The 23,786-nt window shown below is 57.0% G+C and overlaps 8 protein-coding genes across 8 annotated transcripts; 3 read left to right on the top strand and 5 right to left on the bottom strand.

Moving 5' to 3' along the window:
• Positions 1 to 1,132: 1,132 nt before the first annotated feature.
• INS49_006080 (uncharacterized protein) lies at positions 1,133 to 2,913 on the top strand (the record flags this gene model as incomplete). Its single annotated transcript, XM_043166855.1, has 3 exons — positions 1,133 to 1,190; positions 1,302 to 2,056; positions 2,188 to 2,913. The coding sequence occupies 3 exons, from the start codon at positions 1,133 to 1,135 to the stop codon at positions 2,911 to 2,913; spliced, it is 1,539 nt and encodes a 512-aa protein (XP_043027999.1).
• Positions 2,914 to 3,617: 704 nt separating this feature from the next.
• Positions 3,618 to 4,677, bottom strand: INS49_006079 (uncharacterized protein; the record flags this gene model as incomplete). Its single annotated transcript, XM_043166854.1, has 3 exons — positions 3,618 to 3,794; positions 4,027 to 4,049; positions 4,110 to 4,677. 3 exons carry the CDS (start codon positions 4,675 to 4,677, stop codon positions 3,618 to 3,620), a joined length of 768 nt encoding a protein of 255 aa, XP_043027998.1.
• A 3,066-nt stretch (positions 4,678 to 7,743) lies between these two features.
• INS49_006078 (uncharacterized protein) lies at positions 7,744 to 9,895 on the top strand (the record flags this gene model as incomplete). The annotated part of the gene is made up of 5 exons (XM_043166853.1): positions 7,744 to 7,823; positions 7,927 to 8,113; positions 8,171 to 8,516; positions 9,520 to 9,744; positions 9,810 to 9,895. 5 exons carry the CDS (start codon positions 7,744 to 7,746, stop codon positions 9,893 to 9,895), a joined length of 924 nt encoding a protein of 307 aa, XP_043027997.1.
• A 449-nt stretch (positions 9,896 to 10,344) lies between these two features.
• INS49_006077 (uncharacterized protein) lies at positions 10,345 to 11,348 on the top strand (the record flags this gene model as incomplete). The annotated part of the gene is made up of 3 exons (XM_043166852.1): positions 10,345 to 10,987; positions 11,040 to 11,244; positions 11,309 to 11,348. 3 exons carry the CDS (start codon positions 10,345 to 10,347, stop codon positions 11,346 to 11,348), a joined length of 888 nt encoding a protein of 295 aa, XP_043027996.1.
• A 1,290-nt stretch (positions 11,349 to 12,638) lies between these two features.
• On the bottom strand, positions 12,639 to 13,079 carry INS49_006076 (uncharacterized protein; the record flags this gene model as incomplete). Its single annotated transcript, XM_043166851.1, has 1 exon — positions 12,639 to 13,079. The coding sequence occupies one exon, from the start codon at positions 13,077 to 13,079 to the stop codon at positions 12,639 to 12,641; it is 441 nt and encodes a 146-aa protein (XP_043027995.1).
• A 2,850-nt stretch (positions 13,080 to 15,929) lies between these two features.
• INS49_006075 (uncharacterized protein) lies at positions 15,930 to 17,290 on the bottom strand (the record flags this gene model as incomplete). The annotated part of the gene is made up of 3 exons (XM_043166850.1): positions 15,930 to 16,711; positions 16,765 to 17,088; positions 17,164 to 17,290. 3 exons carry the CDS (start codon positions 17,288 to 17,290, stop codon positions 15,930 to 15,932), a joined length of 1,233 nt encoding a protein of 410 aa, XP_043027994.1.
• A 695-nt stretch (positions 17,291 to 17,985) lies between these two features.
• Positions 17,986 to 19,940, bottom strand: INS49_006074 (uncharacterized protein; the record flags this gene model as incomplete). Its single annotated transcript, XM_043166849.1, has 3 exons — positions 17,986 to 19,212; positions 19,306 to 19,754; positions 19,883 to 19,940. 3 exons carry the CDS (start codon positions 19,938 to 19,940, stop codon positions 17,986 to 17,988), a joined length of 1,734 nt encoding a protein of 577 aa, XP_043027993.1.
• Positions 19,941 to 20,794: 854 nt separating this feature from the next.
• INS49_006073 (uncharacterized protein) lies at positions 20,795 to 22,028 on the bottom strand (the record flags this gene model as incomplete). The annotated part of the gene is made up of 2 exons (XM_043166848.1): positions 20,795 to 21,420; positions 21,500 to 22,028. The coding sequence occupies 2 exons, from the start codon at positions 22,026 to 22,028 to the stop codon at positions 20,795 to 20,797; spliced, it is 1,155 nt and encodes a 384-aa protein (XP_043027992.1).
• Between the last annotated feature and the right edge of the window lie 1,758 nt (positions 22,029 to 23,786).

The following is a 23,786-nucleotide window of genomic DNA, read 5'->3' as shown; positions in this document are numbered from 1 at the left end:
ACGGGTCAATCCTGCCTTGTCTGGAATATGTGCCGGGCACTGCCTTGCTCGTACTCCCAATTGACCACTCAGGAAATCGGTCGCCGAACGATGGCAATCTCCTTGCTTCACACCCGCACAAACGGGAATCTAATGCATGCGACGGACACTATCTTACCAAGGCAACCCAATCAGATGATTCTTACAGTTTTGCAAGATTTCAACGGTTGAGGACAACATCTCCAGGTACTCCGGATTTCCGTTGGAACGTCTGGGTAGCAGCCGCCCGGTAGTCCTCGTCTCGGGCGACACAAGAGGACCAGTGTCTCTGCCACAAGAGTGACGCGAGCCAGGCTTGGAGGCTACACGTAACGACGACAGCACAACGCTTCGACCGCTCTGGCGTTGGTGAGACTGGTGGACGAGACACTCGAGATGGGCCGAGACTGCGTTGGTGCAAATCGAACGTCGTCCAGAATGCAGCCGCCCTGTTGATTCCGCGTCACCGCTTGACCAGCCCGGTGGCTTAGCGAGCACGACTGCGGAACAGAGGAGGGAGGCAGTCAGGAGAGCTGGGGCTGGTCCTTGGTCTGTATCACAAACGGCTGTGTCGTCCCAGGTTGGAGTTAAGTTGCATTGGGGGTTGCTGCAGTGGCCGCGGCCAAGCCTCCTCGCAGCTCCCACCGGCTCGTGTGCTTCTACAGTAGGAAGCAAACCCGCCTGCGGTTTTCCAGCCTGGACCACGTGCGGGATTCCGCGGACTTGAGGGCCACTTTGTCACGCCCATGTGAGTATCCGTCCGAGGCGCTGTTTTGGTGTTATTTTCGGTATGCTACATGTCCGGGTTGGCAAGTCTTTTTTGAGCCTATCAGGGAAAACGAGGCGGGAAGAGCTGCCGCAGTACTTGTGTTGGCATGGCTCGATTCTGTCGTGGAACCATACTCTCAGCTTTGCACCTGGTATATAAGGACACAATGTGCTCATTCTTCGTCTCCTGCGTTGCGGGAGCCTCAATTGAATCACTCGTCCTCTCGTCCTCAGGCGCAATTGTCTGTGCTTCCTACGCCCCATGACCCTCCGTTCTCCCCAGTGCATCCTCTGCTCTCACTATCCAGCAACTTCGACCCAGCCTTCGGCACCTTGTGGGACTATCATGGCGACGAGTGGAACCTGGACACAGACGATGGGCGGATATCGCGAGCAGATAGTTGGTAAGCCAGCCTTGTATATGTCGTCTTTCTTGCTAAGCTGCACATGCAGTCCTGCACATTTGCTCCGTCTTGGTACTTTTCAGACTGGGTACTCACACATCCTATTCATAGATAACTGCTCCTTCTTCTCTGCTCGGGATGCCCACATAGGCGTCATCCTCACCCGTGAGCCCCTGGGGAACTTCAAGGCAGTGGTCATACGGGCTGAGAAGGGCGGCCAAAGGGACGCGCTGCTGTCCTCTGAGAGCGCGGAGACGGTTCAGAAAGCATACGAGCTGCTTCTGGTCAAGTCTGCGGATGCGGTGCAGAACTACATCACCGCCAATGGCTTCGAACTCCCTCCCTGCTCCAAGAAGGTTAGCATTGTGGTCGATGATGACGATGACGGGGTCTCTTCTGTCTCGTCAGCGTCTGAAGTCATGGACGGCGACCTGGACAAGGACCTAGGGGATTCCGCCCTGTCTTTCGACGCCGAGTCTGCCTACGAGAGCATGACAGAGAGTGAGGTCTGCGCTGGCGGCTATGACAGGGCGAGAGGCACCCACACCTCGCGCAACTCCCGCATGAGCCCCAAGTGGGTGAGACGCTCTTCTCGCTCACCGAGACGGGACGACCCGGACTTCCCGCATGAAGGCCAGCCGCGAGGACCACACCACGCACCCCAGCACAGTTTCCCCGTTCAGCGCCGCCGCTCCAGCCCCGTGGGAATGCTCAACCCCAAGGCTGGTATCCCCATCGGTCGCCATGTCCCCCCTGGGTCGGCGCCACCACCGGCCGCCCCGGGACAGGTACAACCTGGAACCTGGAGAGCTGCACCGGGAGCTCCAATGCCCCCGCCTGTCATGGCCGGGAACGTGGGACATCCTGTATACTCGGACCACGTCCCAATGGGTGGCATGAGGCCCCATCCATCGCAGATGTCCACATCCAAGCCCCACCATTGCCACAGACTGGAAGAATGGTCCCGCCTCCACCACCCAATGCTCTACCACAACAGCCTCAGGTGAAGTATACCTTCACCAACGCCAACCTCAACGGAAACAGCAGCGCCGGATCATCCCCAACATCCTCGCCTCCGATGTCCAACGGTCACAACACCCACCCAACCACCGCGCGCGCGCCACCCCCGTCGGCCCCGTCCCAATCAACCTCAGTATCGTCCACGCCCACTCACGGGGTCGGGCCCAACAAGCCCCCGTCCCCGTCCCCGTCCCCGGCCCCGGCCCAACCGGCTCCGGCTCCTCCAGCGCCAGCAGCCGCCGCCCAGTTCCCGGCCGCCCTCGACTACCGGCTGTGCATCAAGTCGCGCGTGCCGGGGACGGGCGACGTAAGCGAGCAGCGCATGGTTGTGCGCACGCCGCCGACGCGGGCGCACGTGCGGGCCGCGGCGCTGAGATACGTCGAGTACAACCCCTCGCTGTTCAGGCACGTTCTCGGGACCCCGCCGCCGCCGTTCAAGGCGGACGGCAACGGCAACGGCGTGGCGGGCCCTCCCGCGGACAGGCACCTGCGCGCCAACGTCACGCGCGTCGTCTTCGGCACCGGGGGCGGCGCCGGCGGCGAGAGCTACGACCTCACCACGTACGGGGAGGACGACCTGAGCCGGCTGTGCGCGAGCGTCGCGGGCGGCGGCAGGGCGGGCGCGGGCGTGGGCGAGCTGCCGCTGTTCGAGGTTGTGGTGACTAATGTTGGGCCGGCCGGGTCCTTCTTCACGCTTGCTTGAGCACCTTGTTGTTTTGGGAACTGGGTCTTTATGAGAAGTGGGTTTCCTTTCTTCCCTCTCATTACAATGTCGAATAATCTGGAAGTCGCTCAAATACGATGGTAATGTACGGGATTCTTACAAGGGCAAGTTGGTACACGAAAGGCTTGGGGTGTATTACGAGATCCGTAGACCGGTTTTCTTCTTGGCTCCCATATTTTGGTCAGCATTATGTGTGGGTATAATTCGCACCTCTGAACTTATTCTATCTAAATACTTCACCCTACCTTCAGTTCAAGCCGATTTTGAGGGCTGAGCTGAGACTTCTTACTTCAGATCATCATTGTCTCCTGGAGACGTGGGTTTGTGTCTGGTCCATCTCGCTGCTTCGGGTGGCACTGTATGATCTACAAGGATGAATAAGTTGGCGTACAGTACGGCTTGACAAATCACATGAAACAATCAAGATACTGTGTACGAGAATATCAAATTGATAGGTTCAGGGCTTTGGAGAGGGGTGCCGCAGCTGCCTCATCTATTTATGAAGCCTCTCTTATTGCTTCTATCGAATCCCTTCCAAACTGAGCAATGCTCCCTCACGAGCATCCGTATTGTTAGCCTGGGTGATGTTCTGGATTTTGAGTATGCGAGCCTTCTGTGTAACCTTGCTTGCAAAAACTGCAAACACTACCATCAAGTTCTCGGCAACCGACATGTCCGGGCTCCTAGAATCCGCGGCCTGCATGCTGGCTGCGGCTGGGGTGTCGCTGGTCACCTGCCGGTGCGCCACTTCCGCCCCAAGCCCTGTTCTGCTCTGTTCCAGTCCACTGATAGGGCTGCTGCTGCGGGTCGGTCAGGCTACCAAACCCTCCGTAGCTTCCGTAGTCGAGCATGGTGGCTTGCTGGGCAACATCTGGGCCGCGCATGTGTGGCGTGGACGGCGGCACCATCGCACCCACCAATGGTGTCGCTGCCGAGGAAGCAAAACCTCCGGCCCACATTGCCACTGAGTTGGGCGTGTTGGGAATGTTGACGAAACCGCCGGCAGGCATGGATGGCCTTGTCGGTATGGTAGGGTGGCCTGGCAGGATTGACAGTCGCAGATGAAGAGTCTCTGTCTTTGTTTGCGCTCACCGTGTGGTCCGCGCCATTGGTTCCTAAGTGAGAGTCAGCGCACTTGCCCGAGGACCTGAGGATCAGCGGAAGAAAGTACTCACTATCATCCCAGAAACTGGCGCCGATGCCCCAACCACGCAAAAGTCTCTTCGCCCTTGGATCGCGAAGAAGCATCCTCCGCCTGTCTCTCTCGTCCCGTAACCGAGGGCTAGGTCGACCGCCCTGCTTCCTGACCATGAACCGCACCAGTCTCTTCTGGGTCTCCACCCTGACCACCTTGTCCCTGCCCTCTTCCCACTCGTCCTTGCTGCCATTGAAGTCCAGGTTGCGCATGAAGGCGTTTATCTTTGCGCGTGTGACTGGAGCGCTATAGTTGCGATCGGACAAGTCCACCGCGTGCGACTTCTTCGAGAGAATGCGCTTCAGCATCGCCTGGACCTCGGCGTGGGGGACGTCGCGGCTGTAGGCAGGCTGGGTGCCCGAGGAGGCAGGGTTGAGGGCGCGGTTGAGCTTGTCGGTGAGGTCCATGGGGTCCTTGGAAATCTTGTGCTCGCCCTTGATAATCAGGCAGACCAGGGTACGAACTTCGAAGTGGTTCCATTTCCAGAAGGCACGGGATGCCTCGGGCTCTGGCGAGTCGTAGGAGGGTGAGTAGACTGGCTCAGGCATTTTGGGCGGTCTGTGTTTCGATGATAGAGTTGTTTGAGATTTGTACTGAAGGAGCGCGTCACGAATGCCGCGGAGGGAACTGATCTTGACAGTCGAAGAAGAAGGAATTTGCTGTCGAGTTTGGAGTGGGAAAATGGACGAGGTCGTCGAGTGTGGTTTGTGGACAAGAAAACGAGGAAAGGTGGTCAAGATCGAGGAAGGAGCAAGCGACACCGATTGGCAAAAGCAAGCATCACTTTCAGATTGATTTCCCTTGACTTGCAAGGCAGCGATTCCACTGCAGCTCCAGTCAGTCAAGAGAACGGAGACGGAGTGTAAAAAAGTACAATGCCGGCACTGAAAGAGCTCCTGTGAAGTTTGGATGACAGAGAAGGTTTTGGTCATTGTACTTGTGCTTTTAACCGAACAATACCATTCAATGAAGCACTTCCGTAGCACTCGATACAAAATCGCATCAGTTGCCCCAAATTGTGGTGTCTCTTTTTCAAACGCCCAATTCAACTCTGATGCAATGACTTGGCTACTGGGAAGTGAAAGACACAAACAGCTAGCCATTGGCTCACATGAAAGAAATTGTCTAGGTAAACTTTCAAGAGGCTGCCTTTAGTTCAATGACTTCATGTAGTGCATCAACAGCAGTCCAGATATATGTGGCACTGACCACTGACAACACACATGATCTCTGCTTTAACCAGGCAACTACAAGTACCCAGACAATTCCTAGGTAGACCTGACCTTGTGCTGAAGACATACCCAGATACCACAACTGCGTACTATACGAGAAGATCAATCCAACGCAGCAGGCATGGCAGAGGCTCATAACCCAATTTTCGTCCTGCAAAGCTTGAGTACTTTGAAATTTCAACTCAAACGCGTTGGCATGTTGCCTTCCAGAAAAAAAGTGGCCGTCGCACCAGCACTTCTACATGGTAGCTGCTTCTGTGTGTATGCGAATCCTCCAAAAACCGGTATTACTCATCCCGCACGTCTGTAAGCTTCGATATGTTGACTGAGTCGCACTCAGCATATTAGACAGTTTGATGTTGAACTTCATGAGATACTTGTGACACGGAATCTCTCCACGTCGTCCTCCTAGTACCGAGGGCATAGCTTGTTGCCAGCAGTGCTTGATCCCAATAACTCCCACGCTTTCCAAAGGATGGAATCCCATCTTGGTCGTCTGCTCACGTGAGAAGAAGCCTTGGTTTGGGGATGTCATTTGGTCTACAGAGCAAGTGAGGTGCGCTTTCACCGCCGCGTGCCTTAAGATCCTGACCGAGCTTCGGATTCTGGGTAGGCAAGTTTGAGAAGGAAAAAGAGCAAAGAAACAAGCCTGCATGCTTTTACCACCGCAATCTGTCTCGCGAAGTATTGACACCCTGAAGTCTCTCATCTTGCTTAAGTCTCCTCTCGACACATTCATCCGGACCTTGTCGTTGAAAGGCCTGGCAAAGTCTGTTTTATCCTATAGGGTCAGACCAAAAGGGAAAGTGGCAGGCTCTCCCAGCTTCTTCACTTTTGAGCGTGGTCTTCAGAGACACTTGTGTCTTGACTCATACGGCTTGTGGGCGACCTCACTAACCACTCCAGATGAAATTTTCCGGTAGCTACTGCGCGAGTACCGCTTCGTGAACCTGTCCCTTGGGTCTGTCCACGTCACGCCGTCTCGGGTGTTTTGAACCTGGCTAGTACCCACCGCCGGGAGGATCCACGGGAGGACCCCAGATTGGAACCGAAAGGGGACGCCGGGCGGCCTGAACAGGTGGTAATGTCCCCTACCATGCAAGAAAGGCAGCCTACGACGGTCAACCGCCGCGAGGTGTTTTTTCGAGCACAGGAAAAAGCAGGCAAGAATTTCACGAATGATGTCAAGAAAAGGGGTTAAAACTGGAGATAATCTTAAGCGTGCCAAGCCTTGCAGAGGAGCGCATAGTCAGTGTCTGCCATGACAGGGCTGGGGTATAGCGGTGGGGGCCCTGCGGATAGGACCATTGATGGCGATCATGATCCTGTGTGTGTCGGAATGTTCGAGTTGCGAGTAATTGCTGGTACCGCTGCAGGGCACACGCTGCTGAATTGTTGAGACATTGTTGGCTGGCATTGCTCACAGTCTGTCTACACAACTGTCTAGCCTGTCTCCTGTCTGCACACTTCGGACGTGGCCAAAGTATGTGAGCTTAATTCGACTACTGCCAAGCTGTTCGTCAGTTGCCGGGCGAGACGACATCATTGGTGACGTGACTGCTGAACAGACTCCTGGAGAGACAATAGCGTGATATCGCGAAGAAGACAGTACTGGAACATGTGACAGCCCAAAGCGGCTTCGGTGAATAGGCGACACATATACGGCATCGCAGTAATAAGTGGTAGTAGAGTATCTTGTACCCGAGTACCTGACCTGACAAATGAGAGCAGGTGCATGCGCAGGTGCCGGTGCAGGGTGGGGCCGGCTGGGAGCTCCTCCAAGCGCACGTTGACAAATGGGCTGCAGTGCCAGACCACAGCGCGGTACCTGGGCGAGGTACCAGGGACTGCCAGAACTGCCAGAGATGCCAGAGTGCCGGATGGCCTCGGGGAGCTTCCCGCCGAGGGGTCAAACTACACCCAAACAAGACCCTTCCCGCCCCCCGGAGCGGACCATCGCAGAAGGTAGTTTACCGTACTGTACAGTTCGTCGGTTGTATACAGCCTGGCTGCCTCCAACTTCATTGGCCTTCCCTGCTGCTCTGCTGCTGCACTAGCTGTATAACACCACGACACCACAGCCACAACGCTTCCCTCTGCCGCTGGACGACGCCGACCACGTCCTCTTCTCTGCCCATGCCCTGCTGAGCTGTCGGCCATGAAAGTTCATTACTCGCTACAACACTTTCATGTCGAATCTATATGAAGCAATCCGCGCTCGCGGCTTGTATCCCCGTCACTCCTTCCTCGCGCCCGCTCCGACTCGATAAACTGCCTCGCATCCCGTGTCTCTCGCCGCCCTCCGCCTCCGTCCCGACCGTCCCGACCAGCGTCGACGAAAGCCTTCCAAAATAAGCTGCTTCTCGACCACCTGCGGACCCAATGTCGTGGGACCTCCTGCAGAGGTTCTTTGACAGCGACGTCTTCAACCAGAACCCCTTTCTCTCCGTCTCCTACCTCACGTACGTCCTCCAGCGTCCTTGAGTCCCAGATAGTCCCCGAGAGTCTGCGCCAGCCACAATGCCATACCCAGCACCCGTCCGAGCTAACATCTGTCGTGCGCAGTCGATACGCCGACCACGTCGGGATCCACTATGTCCTCTGCAACAAGCTGCGACAGTTCCCCTACGAGGATGTCGAGTTCTTCCTGCCCGAGCTGTGCCACCTCATCATCAGCGTCAACAATGAGTCCATGGCACTGGAGGAATTCTTGCTCGATCTCTGCGAGGAATCCGTCTCCGGCGCTCTGCTAGTCAGTGTCCTTGCCCCGGCACAAGCTATGGCCTCCCCGACTAATCCATATTTATAGGCCTTCTGGCTGTTCCAGAGTTACCTGACCGACCTTTCTTCCAACCCGCACTCCGAGGCTTTCAGAACATGTCGAAGGGTCTATAACAAGGTCCAACACATAGTGTTTGGGCTGGGAGATACTGCTAGACATGAGAAGATCAAGGAAAACCCGCTGCCCGTCACCGTCCTGGCGAGTCTGATCTTGTCCAGCGTGGCTGTTCCCGGCTTGCCCCACTGGGCTGGCCCTCTTGCCGTTGCGCAGGCCAAGAAGCCACAGCCCATCGACGACGTGGTATTGGAACCGACCCAGCCCAAGATAGCCAGGGCACAAACCGTCTCAGCCGCCCAGGCCAACAGGGCAAGGCGTACGACCAGAGATGGCGGCCGTGTTACAAGCGCGCCAGATCCGAGGGGCTCACCACCTAGAGACTCGCCAGGCACCCCGCGGAAACAGAACCTCCCGCCTTCTCGACCGACTTCATCCTCTGGCTCGAACGTACCTACCCCCGGACAACCTCCGAAGCGACCAACGAGTCACCTCGATATGAAGGCTATAGATGCAAGGCTCAGCACGGCCTCCCTTCCTCTGCCCGAAGTGAAATCGCCCCTTCCGCCTAGGCCTCCGACTCCTGTGACCGCAGGTCTACCACCGTCCGAAAATGCGCTACTGACCCGCCGGCATTCTGAGCGCGCCAAAGGCGTGTTGAGCAATAGCGATATGTCGACGGTCCAGAGAGCAAGACTTCTGAGACAGAATTATTTCCGATGTCAGACACAGTTTCTGACCGCGCTGGAGGACATTTCGAACAGGCTAGTTGTCGTCCCGAAGGCAGCTCGTCTGAGCGCTCTCCGAGCCGAGCTGGCCTTGATCGCGCAGGACTTGCCGTTAGTATTTCCTGCGCCTCATATTTCCCTCAAATTTATGATGTGATTTGTGAGACGTGATTGAGGAGCCGGGCAGCGGTAACAGTATTTGGGCCCCCAGAAAGTGAGGCATATCAGCTTATTCAACCTCTGTTGTCGGGGGTTGAGCTGGTGATACTCTGGCACCAGGTGATCACAAGTGATCAGATTGTCCATGTCCCGCTGGCTGGCGACCGTGTGATCCCATATATGCCCCCACTTGTTACCGCGACCCGGAAGTGTAGGACCCTGAAAGGTCTACTCTTAAGACATGCTCCTCTGTCATGTCACACAAATCGAGGGAAATTTAACTGTCGAATTTACTAACTGGAATGTCGAATAGGGCGGAGGTGGATATTCCCGTAATCTGTCCACCAACTTTAACCGATGGGTCTCCGTCGAGGAGCAAACATCACAGGGTCGTAAGGATCAACCCGGCAGAGGCAACTGTTCTTAACAGCGCAGAAAAGGTGCCTTACCTACTGATGATCGAGATCCTACGCGACGACTTCACCTTTGACCCCGATTCGCAAGACAACCAGAGACTGCTGGCAACACTCGTGGCGGAGCAAGGATCGAGGAGACGCATATTTGACCTATCCGAGAGACCAAAGATATCCACGTCAAAGATACCAGAGCCCTCCACGGAGTCCGCTGACAGCGTTTTTGAGCCTTCCTCTGGAGATCTCGGTACGTCACCCGCGCTGAAGCCAATCGACAGCAAGGCCGTAAAAACTAGGAAACCAGTTCCCCAGCGCCTGCCCAGTCTAACGCCAACAGTGTCGACGAGTTCCGAGTTGGTGACCCCCAGGAGTTCAGCCACGTCAACGAGTCGTTCTAGCAGCCCTAGCAGTCGCTCTTTGCGGAGAATGACCATCAACACGAACCCCCGAAATACATCGGTGGATCAGCCGGACTTTTCTGCGTTGGCAACACATATGCGGACTGCCTCACAGATGCTGGCCCAATTGGATGCGACCAGTGGCAAACGACCGAAGCATGAGGTAGCGGCAATCCGTGCGAAGATTATTGCGAGCATGCAGAGTCTGGAGGAACAAAACTTTGAGGCAGATGACGGACATGGGCCGACTTTTGATCAGATCATGGCCAAGACCACGGTCCAGACCGCGGCGACCAATCCCGAAGAAGTCGATGAGGATACGAACCTTGATCCAGCCCTGAATGCGAGTGCCGGCGTGGAACGAATGGAAAACGACTTTAAGACTGGCGGGCTTCAAAAAAGGGGACCGGGACGATCCAAGTGCAGCAGTCTTTGGCGAAGCTTGGCAGATGAAGAAAGAGCGCATACGACGGTCGTCGCCGTACGGCTGGATGAAGAACTGGGACTTGATGAGCGTCATTGTGAAGACTGGTGCTGACCTGAGGCAAGAGGCCTTCGCCTGTCAGCTCATCGATGTTTGCGACAAGATTTGGACCGATGCCAAGATTGGAGTATGGGTGAAGGTAATGCGGATTTTGGTGACGGGCGAATCCTCGGGCCTCATCGAGACGATCACGAATGGCGTCTCGCTGCACTCTATCAAGCGCAGCTTGACGCTGGCGCAGGCCGAGGCCGGCGCAAACCCGAAGAGGCGAATCGCGACGCTGAAAGACCATTTCGCCAAAGCCTTTGGCTCACCCGACAGCGAGCCATACAAGGCTGGCGTCGATGCTTTCAAGAGGTCGCTCGCGGCGTACAGTGTTATTTCATACGTGTTGCAGCTGAAAGACCGGCACAACGGGAACGTCCTGATCGACAACGAGGGCCACATTGTACATATTGACTTTGGTTTTATGCTGTCGAACTCGCCGGGCTCCGTTGGGTTCGAGGCTGCACCATTCAAACTCACGCACGAGTATGTCGAAGTTCTGGGCGGGATAGGGTCCCCAGAGTGGGACGATTTCAAACGGCTCTGCAAGCAGGCTTTTCAAGGTAGGGACCGTACAGCCAGACAGACACAGGCTCACAACTGACGACGTCACAGCTCTCCGACGATCGGCCGACAACATCGTCGACCTCGTTGCCATGATGGGCCGTGACTCCAAGATGCCGTGCTACGCTGCCGGTGTTGCAACGGTGACAACGAACCTACGACAACGCTTCCAGCTGCAGCTGAGTGCCGATGATGCGGAGCAGTTTGTTGAAACGGACCTGATCAACAAGTCTATTGGCAGCTACTACACTCGACTGTGAGTTACTATGCCGTGCAGAGGAAAGGGGTGGAATCATGGTAATACTGACTTTTGTCTACAGATACGACACATTCCAATATCGAACACAGGGTATATATTAGAGGAACAGGCGTCAATGAGGGCCGACCGCACGACTATAGAAGATGAAAATTTGAGCCATGACAATATGTATGGACATGCATGATTAATTATCACCACCACAACAACAACCACACTATCACCATCAACAGCATCTGAAAAGGCGTTGGGACCATCGAATTTTTGGTTCTGGTAATGTGGTCGGGTCTCGAGAAGAAGAGGAAGGAGGGGGAAGGAGGAAGCGAAAAAGAGAGAGAAAAAACTTGATTGCCCACGTCGACCCCTGCTTCGTTCTTCTCCCCGACGAGGGAACACGACTGACAGGGCTGGAGCGGCGTATATATACCTCTACTCCGTGTATTTATCCACCCAAGCTCGCAGGGGCATGACCGAGAGACATGATGTCTCACCATGTCAAATGCAGACAATGTCACGTTTCTTCTCCCTGGCCTGTGTGTGGCACGAACGAGGAAAGCGCCTTTTCGTATCGCTGGCCTCAGTTTCGCTTCCGACCTCGTGAGACCTGCCCCGAAGCCAGAGAAATCAAGGCCCTGGATGATCTAGGTAAGTGTGCTACTACATCTGTCTGACTTGTGGCTGCGGAAACAGCCCAAATAGGCAGACCGCAACTGAGAGAAGAGCGCATCGGGCTTCCCGCATGGCGTCCTACCGGTGGCACTCGAATATGACTGGGTATTGGGTACTCTCGTGGTGTGTGTATGAATGTGTATTTATCGTCTTGCACTCGCCTGAATTCTAGCAACCTCAACTGGGTTTGCTCGACATCTAATAGCAAGCTAGCCTCATCTGCCTTCTGGGCGTTCATTCAAATCCGCTACCTCGCGACGTGCCAATGTTCTGTATCACGGTACATGTTGTTCCGATCGCCCGTCTCACTGGAGCGTTGCAAAACACTGCCAGGCGCGTGCAGTCAAGGGTGACGTTCGTGTTGGTCGCGGCCTCGAGTGTCCCCTGCCCCGCCCACTCACGACTCGTGTCCACAGCGACAGTTCCACAGACGGTCATGTATCTGTAAGACACCGTGTGTTGACCTGGGATCTGGGTCATCCATCTCGTCGACCTATCCACGGCCAAATTCCCTGCTGCAGCTCCGGGATGCCTTCGACAGACTAACCAGGATAACGGCATAGAGCCTTTTCGAGTTCTGCAAGTCGTTGTCTTGCTCCCCTGCAGGCAGTTGGTTGAGACGCGACACGCTCACTTCCTCCACCCAACACAGCAGCCTCCTTCGAATTCGTTGCGGTTAGTGGGCGAGATCCATAGGTATTCGTCAATTGTCCTGCGGCCCTCTCCTAAGCGGCCTTCTTCTTGCGACCGCCCCTCCTCTTCTTGGGCTCGACCTCGTCCTCGGTATCGCTGCTCTCTGTCTTGGCGGCCTTGGCCTTGGAGCCGTCCTTGTCGTGCTCGACCTTGCTCACGATGTCCCGCAGGAAGTCCCACTGGTCGTCAGCCTCGACGACGGTCTTGAGCATGGCGGCGGTGACGCGCTTTGAGTTCTTCTCGCGGGCGACCTCGGCGCTCTTGGTCACCAGCTGCACCATGAACAGCTCGAGGGCCTTGCCGACCGCGATGGGCGTCTGCTGGGCAACCTTGCCGACCTCCTCGTCGGCCTGCATTATGCGCTTGATGCGGGCGGTTGGGAACTTGGTCTTGACTGGTGACTCCATCATTCCTGCAGCCTCGGCCTCTGCGGCTGCGGCGGCGGCTGCTGCAGCAGAACGTCGGGGTGGCATGCTCGAGTCGTCTGGATTGTCCTCTGATTTTATGGTGTCGGACGAGAAGTCCGATTTGGTCTGCTGGTGGTGAAATGAATTCTCGGGTTGAAGATAAGGCTGCACCTCTTGTGGGTATTGTGGCTGAGGATAACCTTGCTGCTGCTGGTAGGCCTGGTGTTGTTGGTGTTGTGGGTACGGTTGTTGTGGTTGATAGGCTGATTGTTGCTGAGCAGGTGCTTGTTGCGGGAAATAAAAAGGCTGCTGCTGTTGCGGTTGTGATTGCAGTGGAGAGTGTGGTGGTGGCGGCTGAGGTTGTGACTGGGAGTGAGATTGAGAATGAGAAACTGAATGTGAATGTGGGTGCAGCTGCTGGTGTTGATGGTGGGGCGAAAAACGAGGCGAATATGAGGCCGTCGTTGCGCTTAAAGGTTGGTAAGAAGAGTAGCTCGAGAAGGCCGGGCCAGTTGGGCTCTGGGCAGAGGCAGACAGGGCAGAATATGAATAAGATCGGGAGTGACTTTGGTCGGCGCCCGGGGTGTGGTACCAGTTAATGTTCTGGGGCGAGGGGCTGACAGGTGGGGGTTGCTGGTGCTGGTGCTGGTGCTGGTGCTGGTGCTGGTGGTGCGGAAACGGGTTTGGATTTGGCTGCTGCTGTTGGTGCTGGTGTTGGTCTTCAGGTTGAGATTGAAAGAACGACGCGAGGTCGGGGCTTTTAGGTGCATAAGTGCCTTCTTCAGACATGTCTGTTTCTGTTTCCTTCCTTTCCTTCCTGATTCACACTCTCTCATTCATTCACACACACACACAGAGTCTTTCTCCTTCTCGCTCTTTCCTGCTGCTGCAGCAGACGACAAAAAAAACGGTGCCGGAACTGGAATTGGAAACTGGAAACTGGAGACTGGCGACCTCTCAGGACGAATAACGTAACAGGGGTTATTGGTACAGTACTGGCAAGACGGTACAGTACAAAGAAGGCCAGACCAGGAACCTAACGGGTCTTATACTTTTTTTGTGGGACCGTTGGGATTCGGCGCACCTTGCCGTGCCTGGGCGGTGCAGGCAATAATAAGAGTGATCAGTGTGATGAGTGTGTGCCCGCCAATGCAGCTACCCAGTGGCAGGTGCAGCCAGGTCAGAGACCTTGCTCTGGCAACGGCTGCTAGACGGAGAGCGAGCACACAAAGCTCGGGCAGGAGCAGGAGCACCTTGCGGCTTGCGCCTTGGGGGAACGGCGATGGAGGGGCAAGGTAACAGGCCAGGGTGGGTGGGGGCTAATGCAGAACACAGACTGGGTTGTGTGGGCGTGGGTGGGCTCAGAAACGGAGGAGGCCTTTTGCTCCAAAGCTTCCACAGTTCCAAAGCTTCCAGCACTCAATTCTCCCGCCTCGCTCTGCAACACCACAAGCCGGCCCACAACAGCTCTTTGTCAACCGACGCCGCTTTCACGCCGCTGTCAACCCTCGGGCTCCGAGCAGAGCGCAGCTGCTGCCGTCTGGCGAGGCAGGCAAATGCACACTGCTGGGATCGATCCTCAGACCCGAGGTGGAGCTGGAGCTGGACACCTCCGTCTCAGCCTGTGCCCCGGTCGGACGCGCTCCTTTTGGGGAACTAGGACCTCGTGTGTCTCGACTCAAAAGCCAGTCAGTCTCACAACAGATGATGACTGCCGGCTGCAAGACTATGATTGAGCCTGCAGAGGGTGCGAAGTCACCCTTCAGTTGCACCAAGCAGAGACTCGGACTGGTGGCTCAGCTAAATCCTCGTTGGCTCGGCTGTGTTGCGAGCAACCAAGCTGCAGCCTGGTGATGACGACTCCCGAGACCGAGAGCTCCCAGGAAGCAACCAAAAACCGAGCCTGCCTGCCTGGTCTGGGTCGGATCGGACCAAGTCTGCACAATGCAGGATCTGGAATGGCAGTGTTTGGTGGCCGATCTCGAATGTGGTCATGAATATGGGTATCCAAGCCGTCGGTACTGGTGATGTTCCCCTCTCGGCAGTCAAGCGTGTCGAGGCAGGTACCGGTACTGGGACTGGTGCTGTTGGGCACGGTACGCCAGGAGGCTGGCTACTGGGCGGACAGAAAACTGCGCACTGCACTGCGCGTGGTGAACGAAAATGCTAAAAAAGGGAGGGTGGACTCGGAGCTAGGGCCTTCTTTCGATGAGGGGCACGGCACGAGTTCCTTTCGTGGGACATGCTGCCCATTTTTATATGCACGTCGTCCCCGCCCAACCTCTGCTAGCCCTCCAGCCTCCAGCCCGCAGAAGCAGCCGCCGCGAGAGGCCAGGTCACCTCGGGTACGCGCTTGTCCTCAAGAGGCATGGGAGGTTGCCATCAGCCTTCCCGCCTTTCATGCCCAACTCCCTCCGTCTGGAGATCGGCACCACGCCCTGCACTGCTTTCTTTTCTTGTCTCCCGGCCTGTTCGCGACCGTCTCGTGCACAGGGACAAGTACCCTCCTCGATCATCACCATCATCATGACAAGCCCCGTGGTGAGACACCATGACAGCTACAAGAGCCGGCGCTGTGGAGGTAAGGAAGGTAGCTAAGGTTTACTTTCGGGGTTGCCCCTCATCAGTCAAGCTGTCTGCATTTTCGAGCCGATGCCTCAGCCCGTGCAGTCCCAGTGAGAGGCAAGGCCCCGGCTAGCCGGGGGTCCATCACCTCAAAGCCTTGGCACCGTCGCTATTTACTTTCCGCCGCACAGTCATGGATGATGATACAGGAAGAGCAATCCGTTTCCCGGAGGCGATCCTCAGCAGTCAAGAAGAAGCCGAGCCCCAGGCTATGGTTCCCTCGTGGCTAGCTGCGCCAGTGACGGCAATAAATTACTTGATCTAATCTGACATGGCGTCCTCACTCGAGGGTCAACCTGCATACTTATAATTCTTGGATGGTGGAACACGGTTCCTGATCTCCTTGACAATGCCCCCAAGGCCTTTCATCCTCTGTTCCTCCGTGCCGCTGAGAAACAGTGATGCGACGGGCCACGCATGTATTCCGCCTTTCTCACCTTGGCTGGTGACAAGCGTCCCAGCCTTATCCATCCTCTGCACGAATTGCTCGATCTCAGGCGCAAACACTTCTTCCTTCCCGTACACTATGTGCATCCCCTTCATCGGACTTGCCTCTTTCAACCACGCCAGTTTCGTACAATTCCCAGGCGACGCGACAGGGTCGTCGAGCAGATCGACCCTGCCCGCATACTGAGCAGCGTAAAGATGCAGCGCCGGCACGTCAAGGAAGTCGCTGCGGTTGTTCTGGTACAACGCAGACTGGAGAGTCGGCCACGGCGAGATGAGGACAGCCATGCCAGGCTTCTCGAGATGGCGCGAATCCTCTGGCAAGTGCCTGCCTTTGGTGGCCGACACGGGATGTGCGAGGTGCAGCAGCAAGCTCAGAGTCAGCGTTCCTCCCGCCGAGTCTCCTGCGACACAGACGATGGACGGGTCGCTGCCAGCCATGCCGAGAACATGCTCGTACCCACTTACCATCTCGGCGAGCTGGGTCGGGAAGCTGGAGTCGGGCACGAGGGTATAGTCCAGGCCGAAAACAGCCGGGTTCTTGTAGCCTGCTTGCTTCAAGAGCGAGAGCCAGGTGAGGAGAAACTCGAGGTAGAAATATGGTGAGCCCATGCTAAAGCCTCCGCCTTGAACGTCTTCAGCGACCGATCGACCATTACCCGGGCTGGAGATAACTTACCATGAGCATAGTATATGATTATGTCTGGCCTTCTCGCAGGATCATGGATGGCCCACACGCCTCGGATGTGCTCGTCCTTGTACCCCTTCCAGAAGATGGGTGATCTGAGGTGGCCATGGCGGAGCAAGCGCCATCTCAACCATGGCAGCGCGACCTTCTTACCGAAGAAAACACGGCCGACCTTTGGAGGAATGTTGGCGAAGGCATACCGTACACAGCGGACCACAAAGTCCTCAAAGGGGGAGGCCTGCTGGACGAAGGCTGGTTGGTCCTCCTTCTTCAACAAGTAGCGCTCGTAGAGGAAGGTCACAGGTAGTTCAAAGACTATATGTCGATTCCATATCGCGTCAGCTGATTCTGGGCGGACAATGGCTTTGTCTCAGTTAGTCGGCGCCGTACCTAAGAACGGGAGCACTTGTAGCACCGTCAGCACGGTCTCGAACAGGCCGACGTTGAGTATCAGCTGCGGCGTGAGGAAGATGCAGAACACAATGCAGTCGAGGTATGACACCGGTCCCAGGATCATTTTCCCGCGGTGGTGTAATAAATGATTAATTCCACGTTCTCTTGTCCAAGCTGGACCCGTTCGTGTCTGCGTGGGCGTGACGCTCTTTCTTAAAGGGAAGGGAAGCTGACTTCAATTGACATATGTGTACTGCATAGGAATTCGACCAGAGCAGGGGGTTCTAATGTACGTGTCTTCTTATATGGTAGGGGATCTATTTCGATGATTTTGTTGTCTCAACGAATGACTGGGCGAGTGTCAACGTGGAATCATTTTGCATGTGAGAACGGGTGGGACGAGGGAAAGGGAGAGATGATGTGGTGACGACGTATGTTTGAGCTCTAGCTAAGGGTGCTTTGGCACTCGGACTATTTTGTTAGTGCTGTGGCTCAGATCACCCCTGAAGGTATTTCTCAGCTCTACTTTGGTAGTAAGATATACCAGGTCCACCAGCTCATTTCTTGATAGCAACTCATGCTGCATGCATCTCATGTGTACCGTCTTGAGTTGTTTGAGATGAAAGGACAATATTGTACTTGAACCAAGAAATGCATACAAATGTAGCACACCTCGTTGCAGAAACCGACCGTTTGAGGGTTGTAAGTCGTGATAAAAGAGCGCGTGGTTCAACAAATGCGACATCAGCATGGTCAGATATTGAACATATTCGCAAATGATCAATCTATTGAGCCAATGCCTCCCAAATACCAAAAAGTCTAGTTATGAGCAACCTGCAAGATCTTCTCCTCCAGCTCCCCAAAGGCCCCCAGCACGCCCCCGTACTGCTCGAACACGCCCTTCCTGTAGCCGTCGCCGACCTTCTCGACGGCGCCCTCCTCCTTCCACCGCTTGCCGATGAGCTCGTCGAACGTCTCGCCGCCGCTCCTCTCGAGCGCCCACAGCGCCTTGTACGCGCCGCCGAGCGCGCACGCGTTGCCGCCGACGTCCAACTTGTACACGCCTTCGGCGGACCCCAGCACGTCGCCCACGACGCGCGCGATGGCCGGGTTCAGGCTGCCGCCGCCCACCAGGTAGATGCGCCGCGGCTGCGCGGGCAGGCCCGGGTGCCGGGCTGGGTCGGGCGCGTGCACCAGGTTCTGCGAGCGCAGGCGCATCGAGAGGGCCTGCGACTCGACGATGGCCCGCGCGTCCTTGGCCGCCAGCCACTTGTCGGCCTCGCGGAGGTCGCTGCCGTCCGCGGCGCCGCACGTGTACCGCCACGTGCCAGCCCTGATGTTGGGGACGATCTCGGGGAGGTAGAAGTACAGGCCCAGCTTGGCGCGGCCGGCGGAAGGGTTTTGCACGTCAAGGGGCGGCGTGGAGAGGACGGCGTCGTTGAAGTTGGCCCACTTGTCGGGCTCGCCGGCGGCGACGGGAGGCAGCGAGTCGCGCACGCGCTCGCGCGCGAGGCCGCCGTTCTTGTAGCACAGCATGAACATGTACTGGCCGGGCGTGCAGGGGTGGCTCATGAAGTGATAGGACGGGTCGGGCTTGTATGTTGGCGTGATCATGAGGAAGGTGCTCGAGGTTCCCAGGCTGACGATGGCGTCGAGGGGGCGCAGCGGCAGCGCGAGGATGGTGCCCTGGTTGTCGCCCGTGAAGGGCACGACCTGGCACTCTTGGCTGAAGCCGTACCTGTGGACAAAGTAGGGCGACACGCCGCCCATGCTGCCGCCGCCGTCCTGCCGCGGCTCGCCCAGCTTCGACCGCAGCGCCGCCACCCCGTCCGGCCCGCCCGCCGCGAGCCGCAGCAGCCCCTCGTCCCACTTGTTGGCCCGGATGTCCCAGAGGTTCATGCCGCCCACGTCGCCGATGTCCAGCGGCGCGATGCCGCCCAGCATGATGGACGCGAGCCACGACGAGACCAGCGAGATGCGCGCCGTGTTGGCGTACATGTCCGGCAGCTTCTTGCGCAAGCGCATGATCTGGGGGCCTGTGAATCGCTATGGGTGAGAGCGTAAGCATTAAATTCCCCCGTAGATACTTCGTGTGCGAGGGATAGCTTGTGAGCAGAATTGTACTCGCAAGAGACCTACATGGTGTGCCGCACTCCCCGTGACATCCGCCAGCTTCGTGTTATCGCCCAGGGCGGCGTCGAACTCGTCGCACTGCGCCTGGGTGTGGTCCTGCCAGTTGGGCGCGTAGGGGTGGCTCAGCGAGCCGGCCAGGAGGTCCTTGAGGCTCTTCCCGGCGCGCCCGTCCAGGCCGCCCAGCAGCTTCTCGGCGTCGTGGTTCCAGTAGACGCTCCCGTGCTGCTGGCAGGCGCCGCTGACGGCCCTGATGCGGTGCAGCGGGGCGCCGTTCTCCTTGAGCCGGCTCAGCACGAGGTCGATGGCCTCGAGCCACATGGCCACGGGCGCGAAGACCTCGCCCTCGTCGTCGTTGACGAGGACGCCCTTGGTCAGGCCATACTGCTTGCCGAAGTCTGCGTCGAAGTCGACCTTTGCCTCGGAGAGGACGTGCAGGTCCGACTGGATCACGATGGCTGTTGCGCTGTGTGAGCTGTGCACGTGGACGGGAGCGATGTGATTGGCATGACGGGTGAAGGTGAGAGTGAGAGCGGAAGCGGGAGTGAGAGCCAGGACGGGGACGAGGGGCACGAGGGAGGCACACCTTTGAGCTGCTGGGTCGAGAGGTCGAAACCCAGGTACAAGGGGCCGTCTTCACTCATCTTCTACTATGTGTTTTGGTACTGGTTCGAAGCCACGAAGATAGTTTCAGACAGGTCCAAACAAGGCAGGTTAGAAAGCTCGCTTCAGATTGATTGGGAACATGCAACACATGTGAAAGTCAGTCAGTCAGCAACCTTGGTGGTGGCGAAAGCAAGCCCACATATACTCTTGGGCCTTGGGAACTTGGACGGACCGCAGCGGGCGTCGTGGACGGACGTGGGGCATCGCGGGGCATGACATTACACGTTTACGGTTATTTTTACGGTGGGAGCAGGTCGACAATCAGCCTTGCTCCTGTCGTGGGCGGACGAGCCACCGCTGACTTTAGCCTGAGGTCATTTGCTTGCAAGTGATCCAATGCCGTCGCGGCACTAGGGAGGCTTGACATGTTGCCGCACCAATCACCGAGTCCCGGTACCTGGCCGTGTCCTCTGTCTCTCTCTCTGTTAGGGCCCGGGCTTCGGTTGACCTGGGTTGATTCCCATCCGGCCGGGCTGCATATATACGAGTAATACTGTAGGCTGAAAGTTTGCGGCTCACTCTTTTCACTCGTTTCTCGACCATGCCGTCTGCGGCGTAACATCAGGTGGTGGGCAGAATGCTGTCGCGTGACGATGGTATCTCAAACTGACAAATGAATTGATGTGCGGTGTATCTCCTGGTCATATCGTGACAGGCCAGTCAAGTGACCCCCTTTCTTCCGTATCTCCTGAACGCCGCCCAAATGCCGCCCGGCTTCGGTGCATCTCTTTACTCCTCAGGTAGTATGTATGTACAATTCAAGCCAAGCCTCTAGACTGATACAGTATCCTCGTCGCTCCTCTCAGACCGTACCCGTATAAATCGCGTGCCCTCAATTTTGCTTATGGTGTCCGTTGCCGTTGCCATTGCCGTTCTCGTGGCTGTGGTTGTGCTCCTCCGGCTCTGGGCTTGATTGTGGGCTGACGCTCCCGGGGATGAACTCGTCGAACTTGGGGATCTCGCCATCGGCGGTCTTGGGCACAAATCGCACCCGGACCTTCCTGACCCCACGGACCTTGCCTCCGACGAATGTCCGCACCGCGTTCTCAATGTCTCGGACGTCCTCGATGGTCCAGGTGCTGGGGACCGCCAGCTCCAGGTCGATCAGGTAGTTCTGGCCGGACTTGATGCCCGACACGTCTCGGAGCTCCACCTCGTGGCCTTCCGTGACGCCCTCTAGGCTCTTCGTCACCTGTTTCCTGACTGACCTCTTGACCTCATCGTCAATAGTCCGGTCCGCCAGCTCGTAGAGCGAGGAGAGCGTGTTGCCCCAGCCGCCCTTTATAACCAGGAACGAGATCAGGAGTCCTCCGACGGGGTCCAGCCACGTCGCGTCTTGCAGGAAATTCGCACCAAGGATCACGAGCAGGGTGACGATTCCCGTCCAGCTGTCGACACGGTGGTGGATGGCGTTGGAGGCCAGGACGGCGGATTTTCTTTCTTTTGCGACCTTCATAGCTGTAGCACGGCGCGCACAAGTCAGCAACACATCTCGGCCCGTCTCCTGAGGAGGATCGCTGGCTCTCTCAAGACTTACTCGCATGGTATAGCCACTCCTTGATCAGCACCGTCCCCAGTGCCAGCCAGGCGGCGTGCAGGCTGGGGCCGACGCCGTGGCTGTGCCCGTGGCCGTGGTGCAGCAACGCCTCCGCGGCGGCCGGGTCCAGGAAGAAGTGCCCGTACAGCGACTCCAGGCTGCTCATGCCCATGAACACGCCGCCCGCCAGCAGCATGCCCGAGACGCCCAGGGAGCCCAGGCTCTCGACCTTGCCGAATCCGGTCGGATATGTATCGGACGGTGGTCGCAGGCTAAAGGACACGGTCGCGAGGGTCAGGATGTCGGATGCGAGGTCGGTCATGCTGTGCCAGGCGTCTGCGATCATGGCCTGCGAGTTGAAGAGGTAGCCGCCGATGAACTTTGCGATGGCCATGCCGAGGTTGGAGTACAGCCCGATGCGTGTGATTCGCACGCCGGCGTCGTTCTTATCCTGCGAGGTCAGGTAGACATTGTCATGGTGCGAGTGCGAGTGGCCGGCGTGCGTCCGTGTCTGGGTTGCGGTCGCCATGATGCCAGACAGCCAGGTCGGCCGTAAGCGATTGTGGTGGTATGCCGGCGAGTGGGCGAATTGCGACTGTGTGTATATATTTGGTGATGGTCTTGTTGGAGAGGACTGTGAAGGAGCGAAAGAAGCAGAGGGGGTGGGACAGGACGAGGGAGAGGTCTGGTAGACACGGGTCTGCTGGCGATGGGGTTGAGGTGGCCTCAAGGGGCTTGACGTGGTCTGGACGCGGGAGCAGGTCGAAGCACACCTGGGGATGGAAGCAGGTGCGGATCGGGAGCTGTAGATCTTGAGCCTGAGCCTGAGCTGGGGCCCTGCATACTTGTACCCAGACGGGATTCGCATGCACAGAGAAGAGGAGGGGCTGGAGGGAGGCATCAATCGAGGCCACGCCGAAACAACCTTGTAACTGGGGTTCGGGGAGTGGGAAGGAGAGATGGACAGGACGAGGCGACGCGCAAGTGGGTGTGTGGACAATGCGCCTCAACGTGAAAAGTAGAGTAGACCTCTTAGTGTATGTAGGGTAATGTAATGTAATGTAAGGCAATGTGCAGCCGAGGGGGGGCCCGGATGTGCGTGGGAAAAGAGGCTTAGTCGCGCAGAGCACGAACCAAGGTTTTAGAAATACGGTCGGGATGGATTTCTGTCGCAAGTTGCGCACATCAGTCTGGCACATGGATTACAGTACGGTGGGAAGTATCCAATGCCAGCAGCATCTACCCAAGATGTTGGATTTTGTCGCCCTCCTGCAGCGCAGAGTCAGTCGCCGAGCCAGTCGCCCTAACAGAAGATAACGGCAGCTTGCGACGGTCCCCACCAGGTCATACTGGGTATAGTAATCTAGGTACATCGTCATAGTCACCAGCCCATCCTGCCTGCCTTTTCCTCTGCCTCTTCCTTCCTCGCACCTACACTTGTATATCCAGGCACAGGCGCGAACAGAAATAGCCACAGCACTTAGGTCTATCATATGCAGGCTACGCATGTACACAGATATAGGCAAGCATAATAAGCATCACTTGACAGCACCTTCTAAAACCTTGTTCCTGACAATCGGCCGCGGCCTGCCCGCCAACCGTCACACCACTCACTTGAATGCCACCTTAAGCCCGATGCAGTAGTGGTAGGGGTTTTGGGGGATGAATGCTGGCCCGTCCAGTGAGCAGCGGGCCATTTTGAATTGAATTGAATTGCATTGTCTGGCAGCCGTTGGTGATAGGTGGGGGTCCTTCGGGAAATGGGGACCCCTCGGCATGAGGCGTCGACCAGGGTTTCCGTTGCGTTGCCTTGTTGCGGAGCGGACGTGGGCGGCGCTGGGCTTTGCTTTTCCTGGCGTGGCTCTGCCGAAGGCCCCTACTACGGCACCTATCCCATGGGCCTATGGGGCGTCATGACGACGACGACCTGGCCAAACCAGAAGCATACGGTATCATCTCTGCGCAACTCAACCGGCGTTCTCCCACCTCGTCCCGACATACTGTATCCAATACGCTCCTCTTCTTCACTCCGCCCCATGTTGCATTGATCTCTGCACGCCTGGACCAGGGCATCTCTCCAGCCAGATCCGTTTCTCTCGCTCCCCCCAGCACAGCCAGCCCCTGAACATCTTTCTCCGCATCCCATCCCGTCCTATCCCATCCCATCCCAACCCACAAAACAAAAAAGTCTTGGCCCGCAGGACCGCATACGCGTACGCGGAAGGGGGGCTTACGTACCCAGCGTGCGTTCTAGTCCCGGGACTGCACATAGAAAAGGGAAGGAGAG

Source organism: Diaporthe citri (assembly GCF_014595645.1).
Source record: "Diaporthe citri strain NFHF-8-4 chromosome Unknown scaffold_2, whole genome shotgun sequence".
NCBI classification, from domain to species: domain Eukaryota; kingdom Fungi; phylum Ascomycota; class Sordariomycetes; order Diaporthales; family Diaporthaceae; genus Diaporthe; species Diaporthe citri.
This window is presented reverse-complemented; position numbering and strand designations above follow the sequence as displayed.